The sequence below is a fragment of the Mauremys reevesii genome, linkage group 5 (assembly GCF_016161935.1).
Source record: "Mauremys reevesii isolate NIE-2019 linkage group 5, ASM1616193v1, whole genome shotgun sequence".
NCBI classification, from domain to species: Eukaryota; Metazoa; Chordata; order Testudines; family Geoemydidae; genus Mauremys; species Mauremys reevesii.
Genome location: NC_052627.1, coordinates 25124111 through 25150172, shown reverse-complemented (window position 1 = coordinate 25150172; position 26062 = coordinate 25124111). Strand labels below are relative to the sequence as shown.

The following is a 26062-nucleotide window of genomic DNA, read 5'->3' as shown; positions in this document are numbered from 1 at the left end:
AAGCCTAATACATTTAAGAAACGGAATACAGGTAAATCTCACCCTCAGATGTTCCAATAAGATTCCTTCACAGACTTGACACAAGGCAGGAATCTTTTGTCTCTCTGGGTCCCCAACCCTCCTTCTAAAAGGAAAAGCACCGGCTTTAAGATGGATTCCTGTACCAGGTGACATGGTCACATGTCCTGTGAGACCTCAAACCTTCATTCTTTCCGGCCTGACCCACACACAGGAAGGCTTACAAATAAACAGAGCCATTTACAACCAATTGTTCTAGTTAATGGGAGCCATCAAGATCCTAAGCCACCATTAATGGCCCACACTTTGCATAATTGCAATAGGATCTCAGAGTAATACTTCATATTTCTAGTTTAGATACAAGAATGATACATTCATACAAATAGGATGAACACACTCAGTAGATTATAAACTTTGTAATGATACCTTACAAGCAACCTTTTGCATGAAGCATATTTCAGTTATATCATATTCACCCTTATAAACATATTTCCATAAAACATATGGAGTGCAACATCACACCCACCAAATATATATAGGGCATATTCATATTTTTGTCATATATACACACATACAAGAATCATGGACAGGAACATGTAATATTTTCTGCCTTTTCCTCTTTCCCATTGCTTACACAAGATCACATTTTGAAGAGTATAATATGCTGCTGATTCAGAACAATTCCTTATATTCAAGGGCTAGATGTTAATATTTTCTGTGGTCTTTCTTTTTTGAAAAATCTTCATCCATGTTTGCTTATTTCAGGTGGTTTGTCTTCCGGTTTATGTCCTTAGATAGTTGATTGATACTGATGGGAACATTATCTGTAACATCTCTTGTACAAAGATCTACTCATGATGAATTCTAATTTAAAAAAATGGGAAAACATTTGCAATAAAACTAGTCAAAAGTGATAGTTTTTGTATTTTCACTACAAGTGAAAAATGGGCCCATTTCACAAACAAAAAGAGCCATATTTCAAAAAATGTTGAGATCTAAAATGAGCCACTTCTCCAAGAAAATTTAGCTCATCTCTGAGCAAAAATGCTTTACAAATGTGAAGTTTGACATTCCCCATGTTTTCAATGTGAAAATAGCCAGTTAATGGAAATGAGAGTACACAAAATTTGAGGCTCTATAACAGGGGTGGCCAAACTGCGGCTCGTGAGTTGCATGCAGCTCTTTTACAGCTAAAGTGAAGCTCATGGAGCCCCTTAAACTCCCACCCATTCTTTCCCTACCAGACTGGAGTGCGGGGAACTTAGGGCTTCTGCCCTGCAGCAGGCTGGTGGAGCTAGAGGCTTCTGCCAGAGAGGACTGGTGCCTGCTGAGAATTGGGGGCACAATTTAAAAAGTTCAGCTCCCTCCAAGACCTTGAATTGCCCTCCCAGGCATGCCCCGCCCCTTACTCAGCAATTGCTCCCTGCAGCTCCCAGGTGTTTGCTGCTGCTTCTCCCCAATCACAGCTCCCACCTTGCCAGCTCCAGCAGCACCATGTGACAAAGTGGGGCCAGCAAACCCTTGTGAAAGTATTGGGGCATTTGACCGTATGTGCCCCCTTCCACGCATTGCCTTCTGCCCAGCGGGGAGAAGGGTCTTGGGGCTTCAGGCTCACAGGGCACACCTGCCAGGGCTTCAGCAGGAGTGGGGATGAAGCCCCGAGCCCTGGCAGACGCGCCCCAGTTCTCAAACTTCTGAAGATTGTTGCATGTGGTTTGGATGGTCAGTACGTTTAGCCACCCCTGCACTATAAATTGCCTGAAACCAGCAAAATAACAGAACTTCAGCACTTACAAACTTTGCTTATCTGATGAATTCCAGTGATAAACTGCATTTCCTGTGTCTCAGCCTACATTCTCCAACGGTCAAGAAAACAACGTCCTGTATGGTTCATGTTCTTTTGTTGTAACTGACAAACTTTGACAAGGGATTGACTCTTGCTTGTAATTTGTAGTGTAGAACAATGGTTTTCAACCTTTTCATTTGCAGACACCAAAAAAATTTCACATGGAGGTGCAGACCCCTTTGGAAATCTTAGACATAGTCTGCAGACCCGGGGGGTCCACAGACTACAGATTAAAAACCACAGGTGTAGAATAATCTCTCATAATGTGCTGCTAAGTTTTAAGGGGGGAAATGATCTGATTGGCTCAAAGTGAGGTGCCAATTATAAAATTACACTGTTTGCCTCACTACCCTTTGTAAGTGTTTGTGTAGAAAACAGAAAAATAATTCTTTGATCTGGAAACTGGATTGAGCAATCAATTCTGGTTTCATAACTGCCAGAAGCTGGGGCTGGATAATAGGGGAGAGATCGTTCGATAACTACCCTGTTCTGTTCATTCCCTCTGAAACATCTAGCATGGGCCTCGGTCAGAAGACAGGATACTAAGTTAGATGGACCATTGGTCTGACCCCGCATGGCCACACTTATGTTTTTAGGATTAAAAAAATATATACATCAGTTCCACTGTATTGTGCGGCTTTAACAGCAACTACAAAAGTTGAGTCACACTGATCAACTCACTGACTGCATGATTTTAGACAAGTCAGCTGAAATCTTGTGCTTCTCTCATTTTTTCCATTAACTCCTTCACTGCTCCTGATCTGGTGCTGCTGTACGATTAACATTGTAAAAAACAATCACAGTTTTGAATGTAATCACTTCCTCAAGGCAGGGATGTATTGTGCAGTGCTGGTCACTAAGTACACAACAACAGTTGTTGAGAGCAGCCTTGTTCCACTGACAGCAACACATTCTGCCTGGATGTACTTGGAAGGTTCAACAGCCCAGTTTATCTCACTGAAACAAAAAGCTTTGGGCATTATCCTTTGTAGATAAGCCAGCTGAAGATCACACAGCTTTAAACATAGTGGTTATCAGGGCACAATGCACTCCTAGCACTCAACACAAGGCCAAGCACTTTGTCAGCTTCACTGTCATAGGGTCTTTCAGTTGAGTATGCAAGAATCTGCCCTTCTGTATGATTCTTAATTCAGTAATACGTTGTTGTTGCCTGGAACTTGCTGCTCTCTAGATAACAAACATAAGAAATTCTGTTAGCAGAACAACTCTATTACTGCTGTTAGTCACTACTGACGCATGTGCTTTCTCATTGGGGCAAAGCAATTCTAATTTTCTCTTGGGCCTCTTCTTTCTGTTAGCATCATCATCATCAAAATTTATCCTGGCACCTGGGATGTTGCACTCAAAAAAAATTGCTGTCATTGGTGCTGTGTACATGTAACTTCTTGATGTACCTAGTGAAAGTGCATACAGGAGCCCTTTAAGTTCTGTGCAGCTGCCAGCTGGCTTATGTAGAGGTGGATTTGACTCTAAATTATCTTACCCAATGTGATTTATGTACTACATGATAAAAAGCAGAACCATGAGGTAAATGTTAATCAATTTCCATATCGATTGAGCTCTTCTTGGAAGCAAGTCCTGGACACATAATGCTTCAGTATTTTTCCCTCTTTCATTCTCTCTCTTGACACATCTCACTGGGGACTCTAGTTTCTTCCCCCCCTCCCCCACCCCAAAGATGCTTATTGTCAAGTATTGTACAAATTGAAATCTGGGCAAATGTGTTCGCACTGGGGAAACAGGAGTTGTGGCAAAAACGGCTAGGATGATAATAGAGCTGAAGCAGCAATAGACATAGCAAATAACCATAAACTCTTAAAGCAGGAGTGACAAGTTAGGCCTTGTCTACACAAGAATCTTGTACTATTGTAACTAAATCCATTTAGAAACTGATTTAGTTAAATTGATACAAACCCTGCATGTGGACAGTTATTTTGGTGTATATTCACCTTTGTCTGGCTTGTCTTCATCCATCCCTCCACAAACTCAAGTGAACACCACACCGTTCCATTTTGTTGCGAGCACATTCTTTCCATTTCTGGCCAAAAAGTTTTGTCATGGGATCGGTCAAGCATGTTTTTGGTCTGCCCAGTGGTTGCTTGTGGTGTCTGGGGATCCAGTCACTGATGCGGGTTGTCCACCTCTTGTCCTGCCTATGGACTACATGACATGGTGTATATTGATTCAGCTTAAGTCAGTAGGAAATCAATCCCAAACTAAATCCATATAAGGCACTCTTTAAACTGAAATAAGAGCATCCACCTAAGAAGATTGCACCCATCTAACTAAACCAATTTTGAAAATAGGTACAATTTTCTCGTGTAGAAAAGGCCTTAGTGTTGGGAGTAACTGAGAGAACCTCAATGGAATAAAAATGCCACCCCAGCTTTCATTTAATGATGATAGTACTCCAGGAGTTGAATATGCTTTGTCTGTTTACAAGCAGCAAGATTATCTGTTGTGTTCTTCTATAAGAGATATGGACTGGCAACAGTAGGGTGACCAGACAATAAGTGTGAAAAATCGGGACAGGGTGGGGGTAATTGGAGCCTATGTAAGAAAAAGACCCAGATGCATTCATCAAAATGCTGTGCCAGGTCTGGCTGAGGTTCATTTAGCTAGGGTATTTTATACATAGTGCCACCTAGTAGCTGCACCGTATAACATAGTTTAGCATTCCATTCCATCTGCCCCTTTAAGTCCTATATTCCTACCATTTACACTATCACACGGTCTTTGAAGTTCAGTACGTATCAGTCTGAGTGTCTCTGAATCGTTCATAATTTCATGAGCTGAATGCATGACAACTTGGTTATCTGGCTGTTCATTAGTTGCAATGACTGGTTGTGGTTGGTTTGGTATCCCTGAGTCGTTGTCTTCTGCATCTGCCATCCATAGAGTTTGCTCCGTTGAGTGTTCTTTGAGAGGAACAAACTGTAGATGTCCACGGTTTCTCTTGAATTCTCCACTATTGGTCTCAAATCACATATGATCTGGGTGCTGAATTATTTTTCATAACAGCTGAAGTTGTCCATCTTCTTTCACCATCCAATTTGAAATGAACATGGTCACCAGGCTCTAGACCTGGCAGTTCTCTAACTGAGTGATGTCTGTTGTACAAATGTTCATAACTCCTTCAGCCTTTTTATCTGATTTGGCTGCTCGCTTCATGTCTGGCCACTTTGGAAATAGGTTCTGTTCCACAGTTGGAACATTAGTTCTGTGTTGTCTTCCCATCAGGTGTTATGCTGAACTACATCCAGTAGTCACTACCAGTTTTGATTTTTAACTCAGAAGAACAAGGAATGGATCTTCCTGCTATAAAATTTTCTTGGTTGTCTGTACAGCTCTCTCAGACTCTCCATTCACTTGTGGAAAGTGTGGGCTGCTAGTAATAGGATCAAAATCATATTTCATTCAAATGACAAATTCTGCTGCAGTGAATTGTGGTCTGTTATCCATCACTAGTTGCTCTGGAACACTGAAGTGAGCAAAAGTGCATTTTGGTTTCTTGTTAACTATGCAACATGTTATGGACTTTCAAGTATATTATTTCTGTATACTTTGGAAAATAGTCCATGACAAGCAGCTAGTCTGTTCCAAGGCCTGACTGGTAGAGATGCTGTTATTAAAGGTTCTTCTGTTGTGTTGGTTCTTCTGTTGTATTAGTTCTGCAATGCTCATATGCAGAAACCTTATTCTTAATGTCCTTGCTGATGCCTGGCCCCCATGCTGACTGGTGGCCCATTCATGGCATTTAGTCTATCATGAATGAGATTTAGGATATCTCCTAATATTTTATTTATGATGCAATCATCTTTAATCATGAGTCCATTTGACACTATTACTTGTCCACACATCACAAGGTCGTCTCGTCACTACCTTACGTCCTTTGGATACTTGGGCCAGCTACCCCTACGGTAATTTATAACTTCTTAAAGTTGTGTGTCTGCCAAGGTTGTTTTTTGTAGCTGGAGTAGTCTCTTGTCTTCTGTACCCGGAAAGATAATGGAGAAAATAATTAAGAAATCAATCTAGAAAATAATAAGGTGATAAGTAACAGTCAGCATGGATTTGTCAAGAACAAATCATGTCAAACCAACCTGATAGCTTTTTTTTGACAGGGTAACAAGCCTTGTGGATAGGAGGGAAAGTGGTAAATGTGGTATATCTTGACTTTAGTAAAGCTTTTGATACTGTCTTGCATGACCGTCACATAAACTAGGGAAATACAGCCTAGATGGAGCTACTATAAGGTGGGTGTATAACTGGTTGGAAAACCCTTCCCAGAGAGTAATCATCAGTGGTTCCAGTCATGCTAGAAGTGTCCCGCAGGGATCAGTTCTGGGTCTGATTCTGTTCAATATCTTCATCAATGATTTAGATAATGGCATAGAGAGTATACTTCTAAAGTTTGCAGATTATACCAAGATGGGAGGGGTTGCAAGTTCTTTGAAGGATAGGATTAAAATTCAAAATGACCTGGACAAACTAGAGAAATGGTCTGAAGTAAATAGGATGAAATTCAATAAGGACAAATGCAAAGTACTCCATTTAGGAAGGAGCAATCAAAATGGGAAACGACTGCCTAGGAAGGAGTACTGTAGAAAGGGATCTGGGGGTCATAGTGAACCACAAGCTAAATATGAGTCACTGTTGCAAAAAAAGCAACCATAATTCTGGTATGTATTAGGAGTTTTCTAAGCAAGACACAAGAAGTAATTCTTCCGCTCTACTCCACACTGATCAGGCCTCAACTGGAGTGTTGTGTCCGGGCACCACATTTCAGGAAGGATATGGACAAATTGGAGAGAGTCCAGAGAAGAGCAACAAAATGATTAAAAGGTCTAGAAAATATGACCTAGGAGGGAAGATTGAAAACATTGGATTTGTTTAGTCGGGAAAAGAGAAGACAGAGGGGACATAACAGTTTTCAAGTACATATAAGGTTGTTACAAGGACAAGGGAGAAAAATTGTTCTCCTTAACTCTGAGGATAGGACAAGAAGCAATGGGCTTAAATTGCAGCAAGGGAGGTTTAGGTTGGACATTAGGAAAATCTTCCTAACTGTCAGGATGGTTAAGCACTGGAATAAATTGCCTAAACTGGTCGCGAAATCTCCATCATTGGGGATTTTTAAGAGCAGGTTGGACAAACACCTTTCAGGGATGGTCTAGATAATACCTAGTCCTGCCATGAGTGCAGGGGACTGGACTAGATGACCTCTTGAGATCCCTTCCAGTGATTCTTACACTGGTGTGTAGGCATTGATATTATCCACATACACATTTATGTCATCTGTGCGCTCACGGGCAGTTGAGTGTGGTGCTGGCTTCATGACAGAGTGTCTGTTATCACCACATTCTTCTGAGGAATGTATTTAGCAATTGGGTTAAATCACATTAAACTTACCAATAGATGTTGACATATCAGCGGTGCTTGACCCAAGACTTTTCCATTGATGAAGGTTGCAAGTAGATTATGGTCTGTTATCAGTGTAAATGATTCCACTCCACACATATATCTGTAAAAGTTCTCACATGCCCATGCACTTGCCAGGCACTCTTCACATATTGTTTTTTTTGCTTCTCTAAGTGTGTGAGAGCAAAATGCACCTAGCTTCCACTCGGAGCCATGTTTTTGCAACAATACACCTCCTAGGCCATAGCTGCTTGCATCTGCACTAACCATTGTGGGCTTGTACAAGTCACCATAGTTGAGAACTGGAGCCGTGGAGATAAATTTATTTTACTTTTTTGAAAACAATTTTTTGATTTGGTCCCCATAGTCAAGTTGTGTTGGACTTTAACAATTTCCTCGGTGGTTTTGTCACTGTGGAAAGGTCTTGACCAGGGTAATTTAACATGCCCAGTCTACATCTCAGTTCATATATATTAATTGGTGCATTCAATTGTTTAATTGCTTTACTTTCTCAGGCCTAGAGATGGTTCTACATTTGTCTGTCTGTCTGTCCCAAAAACTCAATTTGGGGTAGGTGGAAAATGCATTTTTCTTTGTTTAGCTTCAGTCCAGACTGATTGATTAGGCTTAGAACTTCACTGAGGATTTAGTGGTGCTCTTCCATCAAAGATCCATATATCAGAATATCATTCATGAAAACTACAGCTGCTAGCATTTTCTTTGGCTAAAGAAATTTACCAGAATCTCATGGAGGCATCCAGCTTGGAGAATATCATAGCTCCTTTCTCTCTGGGGAGCAAGTTACCCAATGTTGGGAGGATATATTTTTCTCTTGCTTCATTAAGTGTTTTAAGATCCACACAGATTTGTATGTTTCCATTTTTCTTTATAGCTGGCTACACTGGGGCACAATATACTGTCGGCTCACAGATTTTGTTGATTATGCCAGTCCACTCCATTCTCCTCAACTCAGTTTCCACTTTATGCAGTAATGGGATAGGAATCCTGCCAGGTCTATGTACACTATATGGTTCAGTGTTGTCTCTTAAAGTTTTTTGTACTGGATCTCCTTTCAGAAGTCCACTGTCACTAAACATTCCATTGAGTGTTTCTACTGTTTTCACTAGGCCCATGATGGCTGCCACATTGAGGCTGATAAGGCTGTTGATCTGTGGTCCTTTGATCACATATCCTCTGAATGCAGAGCTTTTGTCTAAGTTATTTCTGTGGTGAACTGGCCCATGCAGTTCAGAATACCTCCAGGGCTAGACAGAGCTGTGCCAGGTGACTTCAGCCCTGGGAGGGGTTGAAGGTGATTTTAAGTCCCTCTGAGATGACTGTGACATCAGCTCCTGAGTCAATTTTGAAGTCAATAATCTCACCATGAATATTCAGTTTCACTCTCCAGGCTGAAGTTCTCTGGGGCATTGAAGAGTGGCACGCTGATGAATCCAGCAACCTTTGTTGCTCTCTTCCTTCTGTTTCTGTTCTTAGTTTGCTCCTGACACCATGTCAAATTCTTCTGTACCAGATACGGACTGGTCAGAGCTTGCTTGTGTGTTCATCACAAGATCCTTTAATGCTCTGCCCATAACATACTGCATTTTATACCTACTGGCTCAATGTATAATGTAGTTTAGCATTCCATTCCATTATCATTTACACTGTGATCTCTTTACACTGTTCGGACAGATTAAAGGGGCTGCAAAATGAGCATAAATTATGTTTCTGTAACCCACACACCTTCTGGGCATGGTGTTCTGTCCCCACTAGTGGCACTGAGGCCACTTGGGGCTAGTCTACACTTACGAGCCGGGTCGACCCGGTGAGTTCGACTTCTCGGAGTTCGAACTATCGCGTCTAATCTGGACGCGATAGTTCGAACTCCAGTACTCCACCACTGCAAAAGGCGGTGGCGGAGTCGACCTTGGAGCCGCGGACTTCGATTCCGCAGCGTCTGGACGGGTGAGTAGTTCGAACTAGGGTACTTCGAATTCAGCTACGCTATTCACGTAGCTGAATTTGCGTACCCTAGTTCGACCCCCCTTCTTAGTGTGGACCAGCCCTTAGAGAGAGTTAAATGAGTCTTAGCTACCAGTCAGTTGGCTTTCAGCTCATGTGGTAGAGGCTCATGCACTAAGCTCCAGAGGCCCCAGGTTCGATCCCACTCACTTTAAGGGGCCCCAGTGCAAATAAGAATCAGACCCAATGTCTCTTGCTATTATCAACACGAATGTACACTTCTAATTTACCCGAACAGCATCTGCTTGAAATTTAAAATCCCTTCGGTAGTTGAGATGAGAGAATGGTGGTTAGTTCCCCACAGGCAGATTCCTGTCATCCTAAATGCTCAGGTCTTTGTTTTAAATATTGACTCACACTACTCTTTAAGGAGCATGTTTTCCCTCACTTTACATCATATAGACCATTTCAGGAGATCCTCTCATGGACCATCTCCCCAAACATTTAACTTCCCAAATCTTGGTCCTCAAAACACTTTATTCTGTGGCTCACAGTTTGAGAACTGCACCTCAGTGCACTGAAGGCTAGTATAGTGGTCAGTATATGCCAGGTGAGTACACACTGCTAGTATTGCTCCCTCCCTTTCCTTAATAGAACAAAGATGCCTCTCAAGTCCTTAGCCCCTACACTCAAATCCAAAAAGATAGGCGCCCCTCCTCCTCTGGACTGACTCATTTTACACATTGGCCTCCTTCCCTTTCACATCCACCCAGCTACCTGTTAGTTCTTCCCCATTCCCAGCTAACTGCATCTCCAAGGATTTGTACCAAGCCAGCTGAGTCTCCTAGATATGACGAAAGAAGAGCCCGAGCTTCTAGGTATATTACACTACTGAACCAGTGACATTTAACATACTGGTCTCATCTAAATTTGAGTTGCACTGTTGATGCCAGAGATTAAGCCCTACTCTCTCCGAATAGCCATGCTAATCTTGTTTTGGTTGGAACTTCCCTTCTTCTCAACTTCTCAGACTTTGTGGTTTTCCTGTTGTTGCTTCTGGTTTTTTTTCGAACTGTCTCTGGCATGGAAGCCGGGTCACAAAGTACTGCATTAGACTTGGGGTGTGTGTGTGTGTGTGTGTGTCTGTCTCAGTAACAGAAGCAGCTCACCCTTAGCATGATATAGCCCCTTCTGCATCCTTTGTTCCTCTGCTGGTGGACTGTCAGCTGAAATGCTTGATGTATTTCCTGCCACAATGTGGTTTTTTGGAAGAAAAAAATGTCTGACTCAGTGAATATGATTTTTTTTAAACAATAAGAGCATAACAAAAACACCTGTGTTGGCCCCTGCCCACTTCCCCAGCAGCACCTTAACTCCTCCAGAGTTATAAAGCCTAGACTGGCACTTTGTCAGTAACATCCAGACTATCTTCTTAGAAGGGAAAAATAATAGAAAATTAAACCTTACTGAAAATTCTCCTTGCATACCAGTGGATCTGCAGAATTTCAGACACCGAGGTAGCAGTCAGTCAGTCATAAGAACACAAAACTGGGTTCTACTCCCTGCTCTACTATTACATCACAGAGTGACCTTGGGAAAGTCACTTAACCTTGTACCTTTGTTTATCCATGTGTAAAGCAGAACCTTATGGGGTCCTGTGAAACAGTTAAGTGCTTTGAGATTCTCAGAGGGAAGGCACTATTATAAGTGCAAACTATTACACTGGGGTTGAGTTTAACATGGTTCCAATGTTTTTCATTTGTGATTTTTTTCAAAGCTATCCCATTTGGAAAAATCCCCATTTTAGAAGTGGATGGAGTTACCCTTCATCAGAGCCTGGCCATAGCCAGATACCTAGCCAAAGAAACAGGTAATGTAACACTGCTACTCTCTTACTACTTTTGACTGCTCCCATGTTTAATGCTATTTACTAGTGCATGTTGAGCCATGACAATACAAACAAAGAGCCAGCCTGACAAACTGAAATTAACAGAAGTCAGCATGGACAGGACAGTATAGACCCAAGTAGTTTTCACAGAGTGACAAAATGCATCTGTTGTCAACCTCTCCTGCTGCAGCTTCATTTAATCTGATCACAGAAATTTAAGGGGCATTGTGTGATGCTGCAAGTCCTGATGTGGTGTAGCTGTGTCAGATCCGACACTAGATGTCTACAGTAAATAATGATGGTATAAAGTACCTTTGCACCCAGAAATGCCATATGGAGGTGGTCTGTGGGAGGAGTGTGGGTTTGCAGGCAGGAGCGCCGTCAGCTTTTTTGCTGCCCTAGGTGGCAGAAAGTCCCACCCCCGAAGCTGCCAACGACCGGGGCCGCCGAAGATCCGGCCGCTGTGGTCGCCGCTCCCCAAACGTTAGCACCCTAGGTGACTGCCTAGGTCGTTTAATGGGTTGTGCTGGCCCTGTTTGCAGGGTATACTTCTATAATTGTCCTATGGGATGTTATCAATGTAAATCAACTCATCAGCTCAGAACTTTATTGGAACCTCCAAGGTGGCCCTCTCCCCTCCATCTCCATTGTTCCCAATTTGTTTACCTTGCCATTATGCTCAAGCACCCATTCACAACTACCGCAAAGAGCAGTAAAGTATGTGTGGACAATGTGATGTTAGCTGAACTTTGTGTAGGGCACTTGGAGGGATGTCTTCCTTCTAGATACGTGCTTGGACCATTCTCATGTCTGGATCCTAGCGGGAAACCAGAGAAGAAAATTGCTACCTCAGCTACCAAACAAACTAACAACAACAATAATAATAAAAGCACTAAACTGAAACCAGACAAATAATTAAAAACTTACAAAGCTTATGGAAGGTACACAACACTCAAAGGTGTTCATCCAAAGAGGAGCAGAACTGGGCAACTCTGCTATGCCATCTGAATTGACCAGGAGAGTGCACAGATCTTGCCCCTCATGATACACATACAGTAATTTGTGCTGGACAGAATCGTTTGCAGCATCCATTGGAACAAACCAAACATTGTGGCCAGGTGCAAAAAGGCGTTCTTATACCATAGAGGATAAGGCTCTGCCCCCAGTTAATACATCCAATGGTTCAAACAATAGGGAGATTTATGTATCATTTATATACCACAGTTCCAGCACAGTTTCCTGACCAGTGCAGATAAGATAGATGGTTTTCAATTACATTTTTACTGCACAAATATCAAAATAAATCCCAAGCTTTGCCAGCCAGGAGAACTATGCTAGAACTCTAGTATTAAATCAAGCTGAAGTACATGGGTGTGCTACCAGGATTTCAGCTACAGTGTGGGTAACGTTAAAAAAATACACACACACACACACACACACACAGTGAGACTTCTTGCATTAGTTTCTGCCTTTCATCGAATTTAGAAAAACTACAATCCCATTGTCCAGCTCACTGATCATGCCAGCTTCTTCTCTCCAACGTATTATAGCAGAATGCTAGCTCTGCTATAATTAAAGTTGTTTGCTAGTGTTTTATCCAGTCTAGTTTTAAAATTCTTAAGCAATCTGACTTCCACACCTTGTCATGTGAATTTAGAACTATTAGAATCCAACCCAGCTGGAAATCAGTACAAACAACTGTGATTTTCTCACCAACTTCAATATAAGATGATGCAGTTTGGAGAAAACTAGACTAAATTAAGATGATAAACTCCTCGGGTCAGGGACTCTCTCTCCATGTGTGTTTATATAGTACCTAGCACAGTGGACTTCCCAATCCTGTCTAGGACATGTAGGCACTACAATAATACAAATAACTTTCCTCCTTTCTGCTCATCCTTGTTGCATCTACAATGCAGACACATCCCATACTGAACTCCCATCTTCTCTCCTTTACAACAATCAAAAAACATAAAATTTGTAAATTCTCCCTGCTAAATTGGTTAAAGAGTTCAGAACAACTGCAGCTTCCACCCAACCAGCTGGCATTGTCTCTGCTTTTCAAAAGCAACATAGTCAAAGCATTCTCTGACAAGATCAAGCTGTACATCTAAATTACAGCTACACAGTGAAGATCAACAAGATTATGACTACAGTATTTAAGGGATATGCAGATGGTACATGGGGATTAATAGGTGCTGGACAAGAGTGTACCTGTTGTATAAACTCTACGCCTGAGGTATGCACATTTTAAGTCACTCTAGATAGCTCCAAATTTGCATATAAATTTACATACTTAAAAAAATTAACTATAAATGATACTCAACTTAATAGCTGCTTGAACTTGTATCTCCTTGAGAGATCAGTACACTGCTTATCGTCTGAGTTTACCAGCAACAAAAATCTTACAGCTTTGCCCTCACTTTGCAGATACAGGGAGAGGATAGCTGTGGTTTAAGATGTCGTGGGCTGTATTTCATCAGGCTGCTTTTGGGCTCTCAGGTGGTGGGGAATGGAAGTTAGACATGGTACCTCTCAGTGCACGGTACTGTTAAATTGTCTTTTAAGGCTGGAAAGTCTTGTTTCTGGAAACTGTTAAACTAACCTGGACAGAGCACTTAGAAAATATGCTTAGGGCACAATCCCACTCTGGCTATGAGGCTAGATCACCCAATAAGATCACTCCCAACTCTAAATTCTATGTTCTGTGACAGAGATTACTCAGCTGCTTACACAACGTGAAATAAGATTCTCGAGTAATGTCAATAATAATCAAAGTTAGAGGAGCCAGGGTTTGTTTTGGGAGTTATCCATCAACCATCATTCAAATCCATTTGCAAGACTAACACAGAGGAAGGAGGATATTCTCAAGGTGTGCTGAATTTATGCAAAGGGATAATGGGAACTTGGTAGTACATTCTTGTTGCCTCTTTCACATTGTGAGCAAACAGATGTAATCTTCCTTTTTGAAATATTCCCAAACACTGTTACATTTTCCAGTCTGAAAAAACTCTTTAAGATGTAGTAAAATAGCCTTACTCATGTCTGCTTCCCTGAGAAAGTCTGGCCTCCTGCAGAGTTCTTTTTTGTTTGATAAAATTGGATCATTTTGAGAGAAGCACTAGTGCAATCCATAAAACATCAAAAAGTGCTATAATAAAAACAAAGAAATCTAGTATTTTAATGGCTAATACAAACAGGAAAAGGAAAGAAGCATGACTGCAGAATGGAATAGCAACTAGGATTAGAGTTTCTACCCAGTTTATGTACAGTTTATTACAGAGTAGACAGAAGAAATGAAATAATCTACCTGGTCTAGTAAGAATTTTAGCTCTATGTGGGCATCCGTGTAAGACAGCACAAATCACAGCTCATTTTCTTTATAAGCTGCCATTAAACCCCATATTTCTAAAAGGCATATATTCTTTGCATATGGTATCCAGTAACTCAGAAGTGAAGAGGATAACAGTAGAGAGTATGGAAGAAATCAAGCGACCCAGGAATCAGTCAATACGGTTCAAGGCATCTAATCTCTCTCAGTCATTTTAAAACAACTTTTATAACTGCAGAAAGATACCCAAGCTTGTGTTGACTGCATTTAACCCTTTTACCTGGTGTCTATAATTCCACCTTAAGCATCAACTAACAATCCATGTCTTGACATTTCTTATTGCTTAAAATGTGAAGGGCTCTTCATACATAAATAATATTAGAACTCTCTAAAATTTTCATAAAACCCAAAACATCCCACATGTCTGGGCCAGCTCAGAACCCTCCTTCCCTTTCAATAACCCCTTTCTTCCCCAAAAGCCCAAGGCTTCCTCTCAATTTGAGCAGTTTTAAGGAGAGCACGAGAGGTCATTTGGCCTTCTACGTCTCTCCCCTCCAAATGTCTTCAGAAGATGGCCCTCCCCCAGATCCTCTGACACAACATGGCAATTTCCCTAGGCCAAATGCACTTACAGATCTCTTAGCGCCAAAGCTGAACAACAGTGCTACAGCAAAAACATATGACTGTTTCCAGTGCGGATGTTGTGGAACAGACTGCTAGAAGGCTGCCTATGCCTGAAGACTAACATATGGAATTAGTCTACTAGCTAACACCCATTCTGCTCCTGTTAAAAAATGGACCAGAGAGGAGACTGGATCAACTCGCTACCATTCAAAAACCAATGTGAGATGGGTTGAAAGCCACTGACTTTTTCTCCCCCTACAATTTAGCAGCTAAAAATAAACAGAGCCTGAGCTTTCTGGGAGGAGGGGGATGCCCCCAGGAGCTTTGGTGTATGATTTCAGCTGTTTCTCTCATTTGTTTTTTGAGTCAATGTAAACCAAAAACACACAGTGAAACTTCTGGGTGCTGGACCTGAATTAATTCAGCCTACCTGGGAGGTTTGTTAGAATCTGTGAATCTGAAAGTAGCAGGAATCAGGCAGAAGAGAGGATTTTCACAGAGCAGGTCTAGGCTATGGAATTCAGGACTAGAAGAGATAAGAATGACCTGGTGATGGTCAGAACAAAATGTAGAACTCCTTTCTTAAACCTATTTCTCCCACAATAAGGACTGTATGCCTGACACCTTCCTCCCCCTGACTCTGTACACATGCACGAGTGCATGCACCCGCCCCCCTCAATTTTAATTCTATTCTAGCATTTTACTCTTACCTGCTGGAAAGTAAGAATAGAATGTTGTTGTGTTTTTAATGCTCAGACACTGCAGTAACGGCATCAATACGAAAGCAAATAGGATAAAAGACAGAAGAGTAGACTTAAAAACATTGCTGGGATTTTCAAAGGAACCCAAAAGCATAAGGTGTCCTAACCACACTCAATTCAAGTGTTGCCAACTTGCGCTTTTGGTGTTTGTCATAAAGCCCAAGCTCCTGGACTAATGATTACATGTACTGAGCTTTCATTAAAGCAGTAAGTTTCTAGACCTGAAGGATCGAAGATAAGCTTGAAAATTTAACTCCTTATCACTCCACCAACAGGAGGCAAATAGAAAGATCAAATTTATTATTTTAAAACATCATCGTATTTTGGAGGACTGACTAAGGAAATATGAATGCTTGTGGTTGGCAATAGGCTCATTCAAAAACCCCAGCCTACCTGTAAATAATGTACATCTTAAAAACGCATTATTTCATACCAATTTCTCCTTCACTTACCTACTAGGTCCTGAGTTACGGAGTCTCAAAGTTTTCCCTACTCCGGCTGTTGCCCTAGCTCACTCCAAGCAGTGAGAGGGATGCAGTTCCCAACTCAGATTAAGGTTCTAGTGATGCTGTTAACTCTGGCAGAAAAATCCATGAAACCATTAAAAAAATAGCCCTTCAGTTCATATTGAAAATATATCACCAGTGCCTGTTACGTTTATATAGGTGTCATTTTAATGTAACTAACAGCATTTCATGTCCCTTTTATTGCCGAGACTCATTTATGTCATGATGTAGGTTTACAAGGTTTTACGTATGAAGAAAGAGGCATGTTTCCTGCCCTGAAGAGCTTGAAATCTAAATAAGGCAAGAGACTAATTCAGCAGAAGGAGAGTGTGAGGGTTATTGGTCAAGGGAAAAGAGGTTGCTTGAAGAGAAGTTTTCAGAAGGAATTGGAACAAAGTGAGATGAGGACGAGGAGCCTGTACCAGGCAGCCTGAGTTAGGGCATGACGGTGGGGTAGGACAAGAAGACAAAGGGAAGAGTAAGGTGAAAAGGTAGGGAAGACCGCAGGTGGCAGAAATATAATGGGGGAGAATGAGAGTGGAGCTGTAGGAGGGGACAAGGTTAAGCTAAGGAACTTGAATATAATGCATTAAGTCAGAGGAAGAGGGTTTCAAAGAGGGGGTGATATCAAAATGGAGAGGAAGGAAATGGACTTCAACTGAGGCACTTTGGGAGGAGGAAAAAGCCAGGAGAGGATGCGATTCCTGGCAGTTGGGACAAGAAAGGGTGGAGTCTGATGATAGTGAAAAAAATTGTTTCAAGGCTTTGTGAAGGTCTGGGGAGGGAAGACAAAGATTACAACAAGATTGTGGGGCTGGGAGACAGGAAGGACAGACTTGCCAGTGAGTGAAGATGGAGCAGAGCGGCAGCAGAATGAGTTCAGTTATGGAGCAATGGATCTGAGGTAGCTGCTGGACGTGAGTGGTCAGAAGCAGCTAGGGAGATAGATAAAAGCTCTGCAGAGTTTCAGTTTGCATTGGTATGAGCACAAATGCCTTATTTTTAGGAATAACCTATTTGTGCAGATAGTGTCTCTTTACTCTCCCTTTCTAAATTTGAATTCCACAGGTCTGGCCGGTCAGACACCTCTGGAACAAGCTCTGGTGGATGCCATTGTGGACACCATTGATGACTTCATGTCACTGTTTCCCTGGGGAGAGAAAAATCAGGATGTGAAAGTAATGTGATCACTGATTTAAAGCTAAGAGATTTATACCTGCCAAAGTGTCTCATCTGGCCTGACACCTGTACACTGGTCCCTGATGTCACACCGTCACTCGCTCAGCTCCACTGCCCCTCAGTAAACTGGGCGGCAGATAGCGAGGTTTCCTCTGCAATTCTTCCTTCAGACTACTGAGCAACCAGCCCAAGGATTTCTGCTTTCCCCCTTTTCCTCACTGTGGTGAGGAGGATGTGGCCAGCACCGTGGCTTATCTTGGATGGAGGTTGCTATCTATACAAATGCCAAATACCAATACATGATTATTAAACAGGGGAGGACAGGCTGAATCAGAAAAAACTCCTTCACTTCACTAACTACTCAGGAGTTGTATTCTGATGCAAGCTAGTAGTTAATGGAAAAAAAAAGATTCTTTATGTAACTAGCTCTAGAAGCATAATGGCTCTATGCCATCCTATTCTTTCTGTACTTCTGACTACTGATACTCCCTCTGGTGTTCTGAAGCATGTATTGTATTCCCTTGCTCCTGCTCTGCTCAGCTAACTGTAAACATAATATAGGTTCTTAATTACAACTTTACAAGTCGTATTAAAAAGACAGTTAGACATGATTAATTCCTGTATCCACTGTGCAGTTCAATGGCCAGGAATATATTTAATATCATTTTCATTAGCCTCTAACTGTGTTCAATTTTTGGTTCGCTCTAACTTATAACATTAATAGCATTCCAACTCCCTCAGAGAGAGCAAGAGACAAAACCCACACCTGAAGCAAAATTCTGGAAATAAGACTGACTAGGGAACGGACCCCAGTTAGGTGTGCCTCTAAACTCTGTTCTCTCTAAAGCTGTAAAGAGTAGCTTAATCCAGTGCCGTGTCATGGGGAGTTATTTAGAACAGGAATATTATGTCAATGGTAATGACAGATATTAACTGCTACAAGATGAATCTTGACAGGTGCTTTATAACTTCTAAAGGTGTCCTTGTGGCATTTCCAAGGAAACAAAGCCTCATTTTATATATCCTTTTGTTTTGGTAACTAACTGACTCTAGAGAGAGCACAAAGGGCTGGACGCTGAACTTGATATGTTTGGGAGAAGGTGAACTGACTCCTGGAATAAGTGGTGGAAGGCATGTTTGAAAAATAAGTGGACAGACGGGAAGTTCCAAATTATTTCAGACAGCTAGCAGTATGGTCGAAGCAAAGTATAAAATGGTGTCTTCCAGGCAATATAGAACGCCCAGCTTCATCTGTCCAGTCCCGATCAGTTGGGAAGCCAACTTAATACGAAGAATCACACGTCAGAGCGAGGATAGTAGGGAGGATTTGTAGGATAGAAAAAAAGACGAGACTATGAAGCAATTGCCTTTTAAATCTAGACTTAATGCTCGCTTTCCTGTAACGCTTGGAGATACAACATCCCTATAATATTTACCACTATTAGGTTACTGATGGGTACTCCCAACCTCAACACCTTACCATGATTTTTATCTGGTAATTTCCTCTTTTTAAATCAAAAAGTTAATTTGTGAACACAAAATAGAAAACCAAAGAGAATGTTACCACAGGAAATTTCTAATCATTTGATGATGGGTAGCATCAACTTTAAGTCATGAGTTTTATTTTCCCATCATTGGCCAATATACCCGTCTAGCTGCTATACACCATGCTGGAACTGGGTCAGTACAATATTCCAACAGCTCTGGCTGGTTAAACTGGGTTTACAGCTGCTGTTCAATCCCCAGAGTAGTTCAAGACAGCCAACGTGTACTGGTGAACCTGAAGAGGTGGAATGTCCCCAAGTTTCAACGTCTCTGTGCTCTAATAGCTCCCCTGCCCTTCCACTGCTCATCTGGCACTGCAGCCTCAAGCACTGATACTCAAACTAACATGGAGCCAGGGAAACTTTAAGAAGCAGTCACAATTGGGCCAAATCTTCCACCACTGAGAAGCTCTTGACAACTCCAGTGTAGCTCATGCCATTGACTCATTACAACCAGAACTGCAGCGTTCAAATTAGGGCTTGGCTACACTGGTGCTTTACAGCGCTGCAACTTTCTCACTCAGGGGTGTGAACAAACACCTCCCTGAGCGCAGCAAGTTTCACCGCTGTAAAGTGCCAGTGTAGACAGGGCCCCAGCGCTGGGAGCTACGCCCCGGTGGAGATTTTTTGTTTTTTTTAAGAGCGCTAGGAGCGCGACTACACAAGCCAGCTAAAGTGCTGCCAGGGTGGCGCTTTAGCATTGCCAGTGTAGACTAACCCTTAGTTGTAGAGGAAGGGTGATGAGTTGAGTTATTTGTGGTGTCACCATAGCTCTAGTTAAAAATGACCCAAGCTCTTGATATGCCTGTGCTTGTAGTCTAGTAGAGCAGCAATTACAGTAGTTACAATTGTTAATAGTTTAATTACAACTTAAATTTCTTGAAATTAAACTAGTAAAAAAATTACTCATAAATGGTCAGAAAATTCATTCTGTGCTCATGAGAAGTGCTGTAATTTCAGGGGAGGGTTGTACTATATTCTTTGTATGTTAAGAGTTTGAATCCCTCCGGAAAGTGCACAGTGTTGTCAGCTCTCATGGTTTTTATCACAAGTCTCATACTTGTGCTTTCCTCAAAGCCCCAGCTGGTGTCCCGTGATTATGCGAGAACAACAGCTTTCAATTTAAAGGAGAAGTTTCACAGAGCAGTGCTTGAAAACATGAACCCTAAAAAGGCTCAAATCCCAGAAAGCAGAATGCCCTCAATCCCAAATCCACTCTTTAAAAATCGATTGGAGAGAGGGGACTAACATGTTTGTTTTTTTTAAACCTTGGGGATGGCACTACTTTTGTTGTAACCCCTGAAGTGACCCTCCATAATAATCGAGGGACGGTTGCATGACACTAGCCTACACTGCACCTGTTTTGTGGCTGTAGTTTTTATGCCTCCAGGGCTAAGCAGTAGGGTGGACCCACATGGAGGGAACATGCTAGCTCCAGCTCCAGGGAGATCAGGTTGCATTACTGCAGTGTATAGAAATATGGTACAATTACCAACGCCATTTCCGCAGCTCCAGTCTGTGGTAGAAATCCTCTTCAAAGGAGTATCTTGGGAACAGTTTTATGCATTTGCAATGAATTTCTACTTCCAGAGAGGAAGGAGACTGGCATTTTGGGGACACAGTACTAACAGAGGCAGATGACATCCATCCAAATGTTTTTTCTGGAGCTGTGGGCCAGCCCTATCACCTGTTTAGGGTGACCAGATGTCCCAATTTTTATAGGGACAGTCCCGATATTGGGGGCATTTTCTTCTATAGGTGCTTATTACGCCCCACCCCTTGTCTCGATTTTTCACACTTACTGTCTGGTCACCCTAGCCAGCTGTCAAGCTTATGTCACCAGCACTAAATTCACTTGGGGGAAAGGAAAAAAAAAAAAAGACAAACATACCAGTGCTTAAGTTGTGGGTGGGTGGAAGTGGGCAGGAGGAGGTGAAACAGGAGAGATTTGAGTGCTAGAATATTGTTTCTTTAGAAACTCACCTGATGACCCTTCTTCCTTTTAGCCACTGCCCCCCTTCCTCCCTATTCACCATCCAAACTTTTCAATTTTGGGTTGGAATGCTGCCACCTCATGGTAGAAATGAAACCTAGCAATTACTGTAACAAAAAAAGATTTTGAGCTTCCTAGAATGTGAGAGATTTGCAACATTTAAATAATTTACACTGCATGGAATTACATTCATTTTGTGATGCACAAAACCAGGCAGCTTTCAGACACCTGAAAAATGATAGCAGAACAGTGTACCCCTAAGAGAAACTTATTACCGCTATAAGCATGGATGTGTTAGAAAAAAAAAAAAACACCAGAAACTAAATATGGGCAATATGATGCAGTGAAAGCTGGCTATGAAAAACCCTGATTTACTGCTTGTGATTTGTGCACACACTTTTTTGAACCTGTTCTTCCACCAATGCTGACGCTGCATCAGCCTTGCTGAGGATGGTGGGATGGCCTTGGAAGTTAGGAAGAGTGCATGAACACTGCAGAGGATTGAGCATGCTGACTTGTTTCCCACCATCTTAGGGAGTGAAGGCAACTGGTAATCATGGGGCTGGAATGAGCAGATCACTAAGCTCAGGTTCATAGGCAACCCAGCAAAGATGATTTTTAGTGAGGTAGCACAGGGTATTTAGTACATAGCGAACCCGTGAAATTGCTTATAACCGTCCTTATAAATGGCAAAAACCGCATAAAAGTAAACCTAACTGGTAGCTTCTAGAACTTGTAAAAAGTCTGCATCAGAGGAAAAGAATTCCAGGAGTGTAACACTATAAGTAATGTTGGACAGGACTCGTGTCTTTACTTGCTACGTGAAGTGCCAGACACACGCAGGGTGCTATACAACAAAAATCAAATAAGAATTATTAAACAACTGAATACAAGTAATAAGGCAAAGCATCAATACCTCAACCCTCTTTGCCAAGGAAATTTGAAAATGCTTAGTAGACTAAACTGCTAACACAAATGATACAGGAAAGATCAGGCTCAAGATGAGTGCTTCTCAAAGTCCAAGTTACCAGCCATTTTCATGTCATACATGTAAGGGAAGGTGATGCACTGACAGTTCTGTCAATGGCCTTGACTGCCAGTGTTATGGCTGCATCTCTGAGGACCTCCTCATGTGCAGGATTCTTCGCTACCTTTGCGTTTGAGATTGCAGCCTACTGAGAAGGTTTTGAGAAACATTTCTCATTCCGTTTTGCAAGCTAGAGCAACTGAGCCAGTAACATTACATCAGAATGCTTCTTGACATCAAACCAGAAAGTTAGAAGTCCTCACTGAGTCCTCTGCCTTGACATCAGCACAGCCAGTCAGAGGTGCTAAGCCAGTAACCTCACAATGTTCTGTCTTGTCATCTGCTCAGCACAATAGAAAGTGACATCACCTAAGCCTGAACATCTGCTCAGTAGGTGTAGCTACTCAGCCAGTGAACCTCCGAGAAATGCCTTTTGACATCAGACCAAAAAAGTTAAGACATGCTAAGTGAGAAGCCCTCAAAGGCCTGTTCTTTGACATCAGAGCAGAAGTAGTTGGTCACATCGGGCAAGCGAAACAGACAAGCTGAGCCATTAACCTCACAAAGTCCGGAAATGCTGAGGCAGTGACCTCAGAGACGTTTGTACATTGATACCAGCTCAACAAGAGAGGCAGTGCCCCAGAAAACTTCAAAAAGCCTCCTTGGTATCACTACTGCCAAGCAGGAGGTACTTAGCAATCACCTCACAAAAGTCAGTCCCTCTTGGTATTATTCACAGCAAGATGAAGGTGCTGAGCCAAGTCACAAGCCTCTGAGGTCACTAACAACCCAGAAATCCACATTACTCAACATGCATTGGAGAAAGACATTTTAAGTCAAAAACCATTAGGAGGAGCATGTGGGAGCTCTGCTGTTCCTCAGATGAAAGCATAGGGAAAGCTCTCCTGGTTCCTCCTTGGCTTGGGGGAGCAGCCGCCAAACACGGAAGCCACTGGGAACCTGAATGAAACAGACTAAGGACAAAAATTGGGAAAAATACAACAGGCCAGCACACAGCACTAATAGGAGACATATGTAAGGTTTTCAGTTGACCAGACTAAGATGTTACTATCAGATAATTGTTTATTGAGTTACATCAGATCAAGTTAAGGTAGGAAGTAACTTAAAAGAAATAAAGATTTTTGTTTTGATATTAGATGGGCAACAGGGAATGGATCACTTGATGATGACCTGTTCTGTTCATTCCTTCAGGGGCACCTGGCATTGGCCACTGTTGGAAAACAGGATACTGGTCTAGATGGAGCTGTGGTCTGACCCAGTATGGCCGTTATGTTATTTAGCCATTTTGGTACAATATTCTACTTGATGGTTTATACATGATATCTGATATTGTTTGCATTAGGAAGGACGGGTGGTTAATCTGGGACTTGGGAGGCTCAATTCCTTGTTCCACTCCTACTTCCCATGTGACGTTGAGCCAGCCATTTTGTCTCTCTGTCCATAAATTCTCCAGATGGGGATACTACCTACTAATACTACATCACAGGGTGTTGCGAGAATAACCATATTAGAAGACACTATAGCAATGGGGGCCATATAAACACCTAAAATAAGACTTTAAAATCAGTAAAACTAGATGATCTCTGTCACACAGTGGCTGGCCCCTGTGAATGAAGTAGGTCCAGTGCCCTTGTGCCAGGACACGTGCTCCTGTTTGGCCATTTAAGAAGGCAAGGCAGCACCTGGGAGCTAGAAAGGTTCAGTGAGAGACTCAGTGAGTCAGTGGATTGAGTCAATCAGGAGATGAAAGCTTCCAGAGACTGACTGATGAGTTCCAGTAAAGAAGCAAGAGAGCAGCAAGAACAAAGGGATTTGCTCTCTGGCATCCTGAAGCCAGACAGCCAGGGCCACAGTACTTCAGGTAGGAGGGGCAGAGGAGAGGCTTTCCACTGACATCTTCAGGGTCCAAGAGCTGGGCCTAGAGGAACGGTGACAGAGCTGGAGAAGTGAGGGAGGTTCTAAAGATGATATTCCAACATAAAGGCTGTGGGGGTTCTCGCTGGAAAGCGTAGAATTTTAAGGACTACATGCCTGGGAGGTGACAGACTATGTTTTGGGACTTTTGTTATGAGCTGATTTATACAAAGTTTTGTAATGAACTGGCTCCCAGGAGAAGTAATATTTAAGCAAATGAGCCTGAAGTGGAGTCCTTTGGGTTACCTGAGAGGGGAAACTAAGGCAGACATGCTTGTGCTGTGGCCTGTTGCATGACGGTGCCCCATGTGGGGTCATTGTATGACAATCACACACTTCTGTAGTCTGAGTACACCCTGCTGTGCATACCAAAATGAATAAGATTCCGCTCATTGTTACAGAGAACATTCCCTCCAATGTTGGAATTAAGCAGATGTGGTTTTCAGAAGTTATTGCATTACACACAGAGAAATACCAGCGAGTTGCATGTAAGGCCTTGCTTTGCTTGGCTAAAACACTTTAAACAAAGCAGTAAATAACTCATACCCCAGTAACACATCTTATTTGATATATTATGCAAGAAAAACTCTAAATATTTCAGTTGCATGCTATGAAACCAGTTAACATACATAATAGTTTACTCTTATTTTTCTTATAGATTCATTATTCTAAGCAGCAGGAATCACACCTAACTATTCCATGCATTTCTCTAGAACAGCCCAAGGTTTTATTATTTTAAACCAGTGATATTCAGACTGAGGCTTGCGAGCTGCCAGTGGCTCTTTCATGCGTTTCTTGCGGCTCTTTGCAGCACATGATATCAAAACACTGATTTATTTAGCCAAAGTTATTAGCCAATCAGGATGCTTTTACCATGTTAACCAACTGTAGTTGATAAAATAATAATACTGGGCAGTCATTTTGTTGTGAGAATAATACATACACACACACACACAAGTCTTTTGGGTAACGTTTGCTAATTTGGCTCCTGAACCACTGAATTCTGAGTATCATTGTTTTAAACAGTACCAATATGAGCAATGAAAATTGTTAGAGGCTACCATATAAGGAGTGAAAACAAATATTAGTTCGGGGGCAGGGTGGAACAAATAAGAGGGAACATGAGACATAAAATGATTGGTATGGGGCAGGTTTATCTAGGCAGTTGTAGGCCCCATTACCGTGGTATGTAAATATCCAATTAAACTTGTTTTTAAATGATAAAGGAAATTTTTTTTTTACCCAACACATCATTAGCCTGTGGGACATTGTACACAAGATATTATCATACCATAGCATTAAGCTCAAGAGCTTAGTAGGGGTCAAGAAAAAGATTAGACATTTATTAGAATATCCACTAGTATATTAGCATAATGTTCAAAATGGATATAAACCTACATGCTTCAGGTAATAAACCAACTGTTAGCAGGAAGAAAACTTCACTTACAAACAGGTTATTCCAAAAATCGTCCATTGAAGAGTTTCTTGTGCCTTCTTCTGCAGCAGCTAGTGTTGGCCAAAGGCAGAGGCAGATGACTAGACTAGCTGGAACAGTGGCTCAGCCCATCTAGCTTGCTGATCCGACATCAAAGGATAAGCTTCTGTGACATCACCGAGTTGTTGGTTTGATGTCACGGTGCAGGTCTTGGAAGTTAATGGAGGGATCACACCCCTTCGTTAGGTGTCTGGTGTCAAGACAGAGGACTCACTGAGGCTAGTTAGGCTCATTGGTCTGATGCTAAAGAACAGGACATTGTGCACAAATGCCCTTTTCAACATCAGACAGCACATCAGTTAGCTTTAATCAATATTGCAATACCTGCTTGCATGCTCAAATAAAGGTACAACTATTCAATCATTTTACCAGTAAATATTTTTCAGGCCACATTCATCAAAACAAATGACTCCATTGTAACGAAGTTTTCCAAGCCCATATTTATGCTATATGTTTTGTTTCATAAACAGTGAGAAGAATCAGATTTGACCACTCTCTCCACTTACATGTG

At 41.9% G+C, this 26062-nt stretch overlaps 1 protein-coding gene and 1 long non-coding RNA gene across 15 annotated transcripts in view; one reads left to right on the top strand and one right to left on the bottom strand.

The window, feature by feature from the left end:
* Positions 1-26062, top strand: part of HPGDS (hematopoietic prostaglandin D synthase) — a 64631-nt gene that overhangs the window by 37003 nt on the left and 1566 nt on the right. For both annotated transcript variants that reach the window (XM_039541834.1, XM_039541835.1), the window contains exons 3-4: positions 11046-11138; positions 17447-17556. In XM_039541834.1, the coding sequence (XP_039397768.1) occupies positions 11046-11138; positions 17447-17556 (203 nt within the window). The remainder of the gene's footprint in view (positions 1-11045; positions 11139-17446; positions 17557-26062) is intronic.
* On the bottom strand, positions 476-25639 carry LOC120406753. Of its 13 annotated transcripts, XR_005599553.1 has the most exons (12): positions 25504-25639; positions 21085-21201; positions 17595-17831; positions 16325-16449; positions 15542-15637; positions 14196-14307; positions 11823-11973; positions 10438-10515; positions 7298-8828; positions 4600-5876; positions 3835-4045; positions 2476-3052 (listed from the first exon to the last, which is right to left on the bottom strand). It is a non-coding gene; the product is annotated as an uncharacterized LOC120406753 (long non-coding RNA). The 13 variants fall into 13 exon arrangements; XR_005599549.1 differs by lacking the exons at positions 4600-5876; positions 7298-8828 and adding an exon at positions 476-882 and having other exon boundaries at positions 1813-3052; XR_005599552.1 differs by lacking the exons at positions 4600-5876; positions 7298-8828 and adding an exon at positions 15822-15870.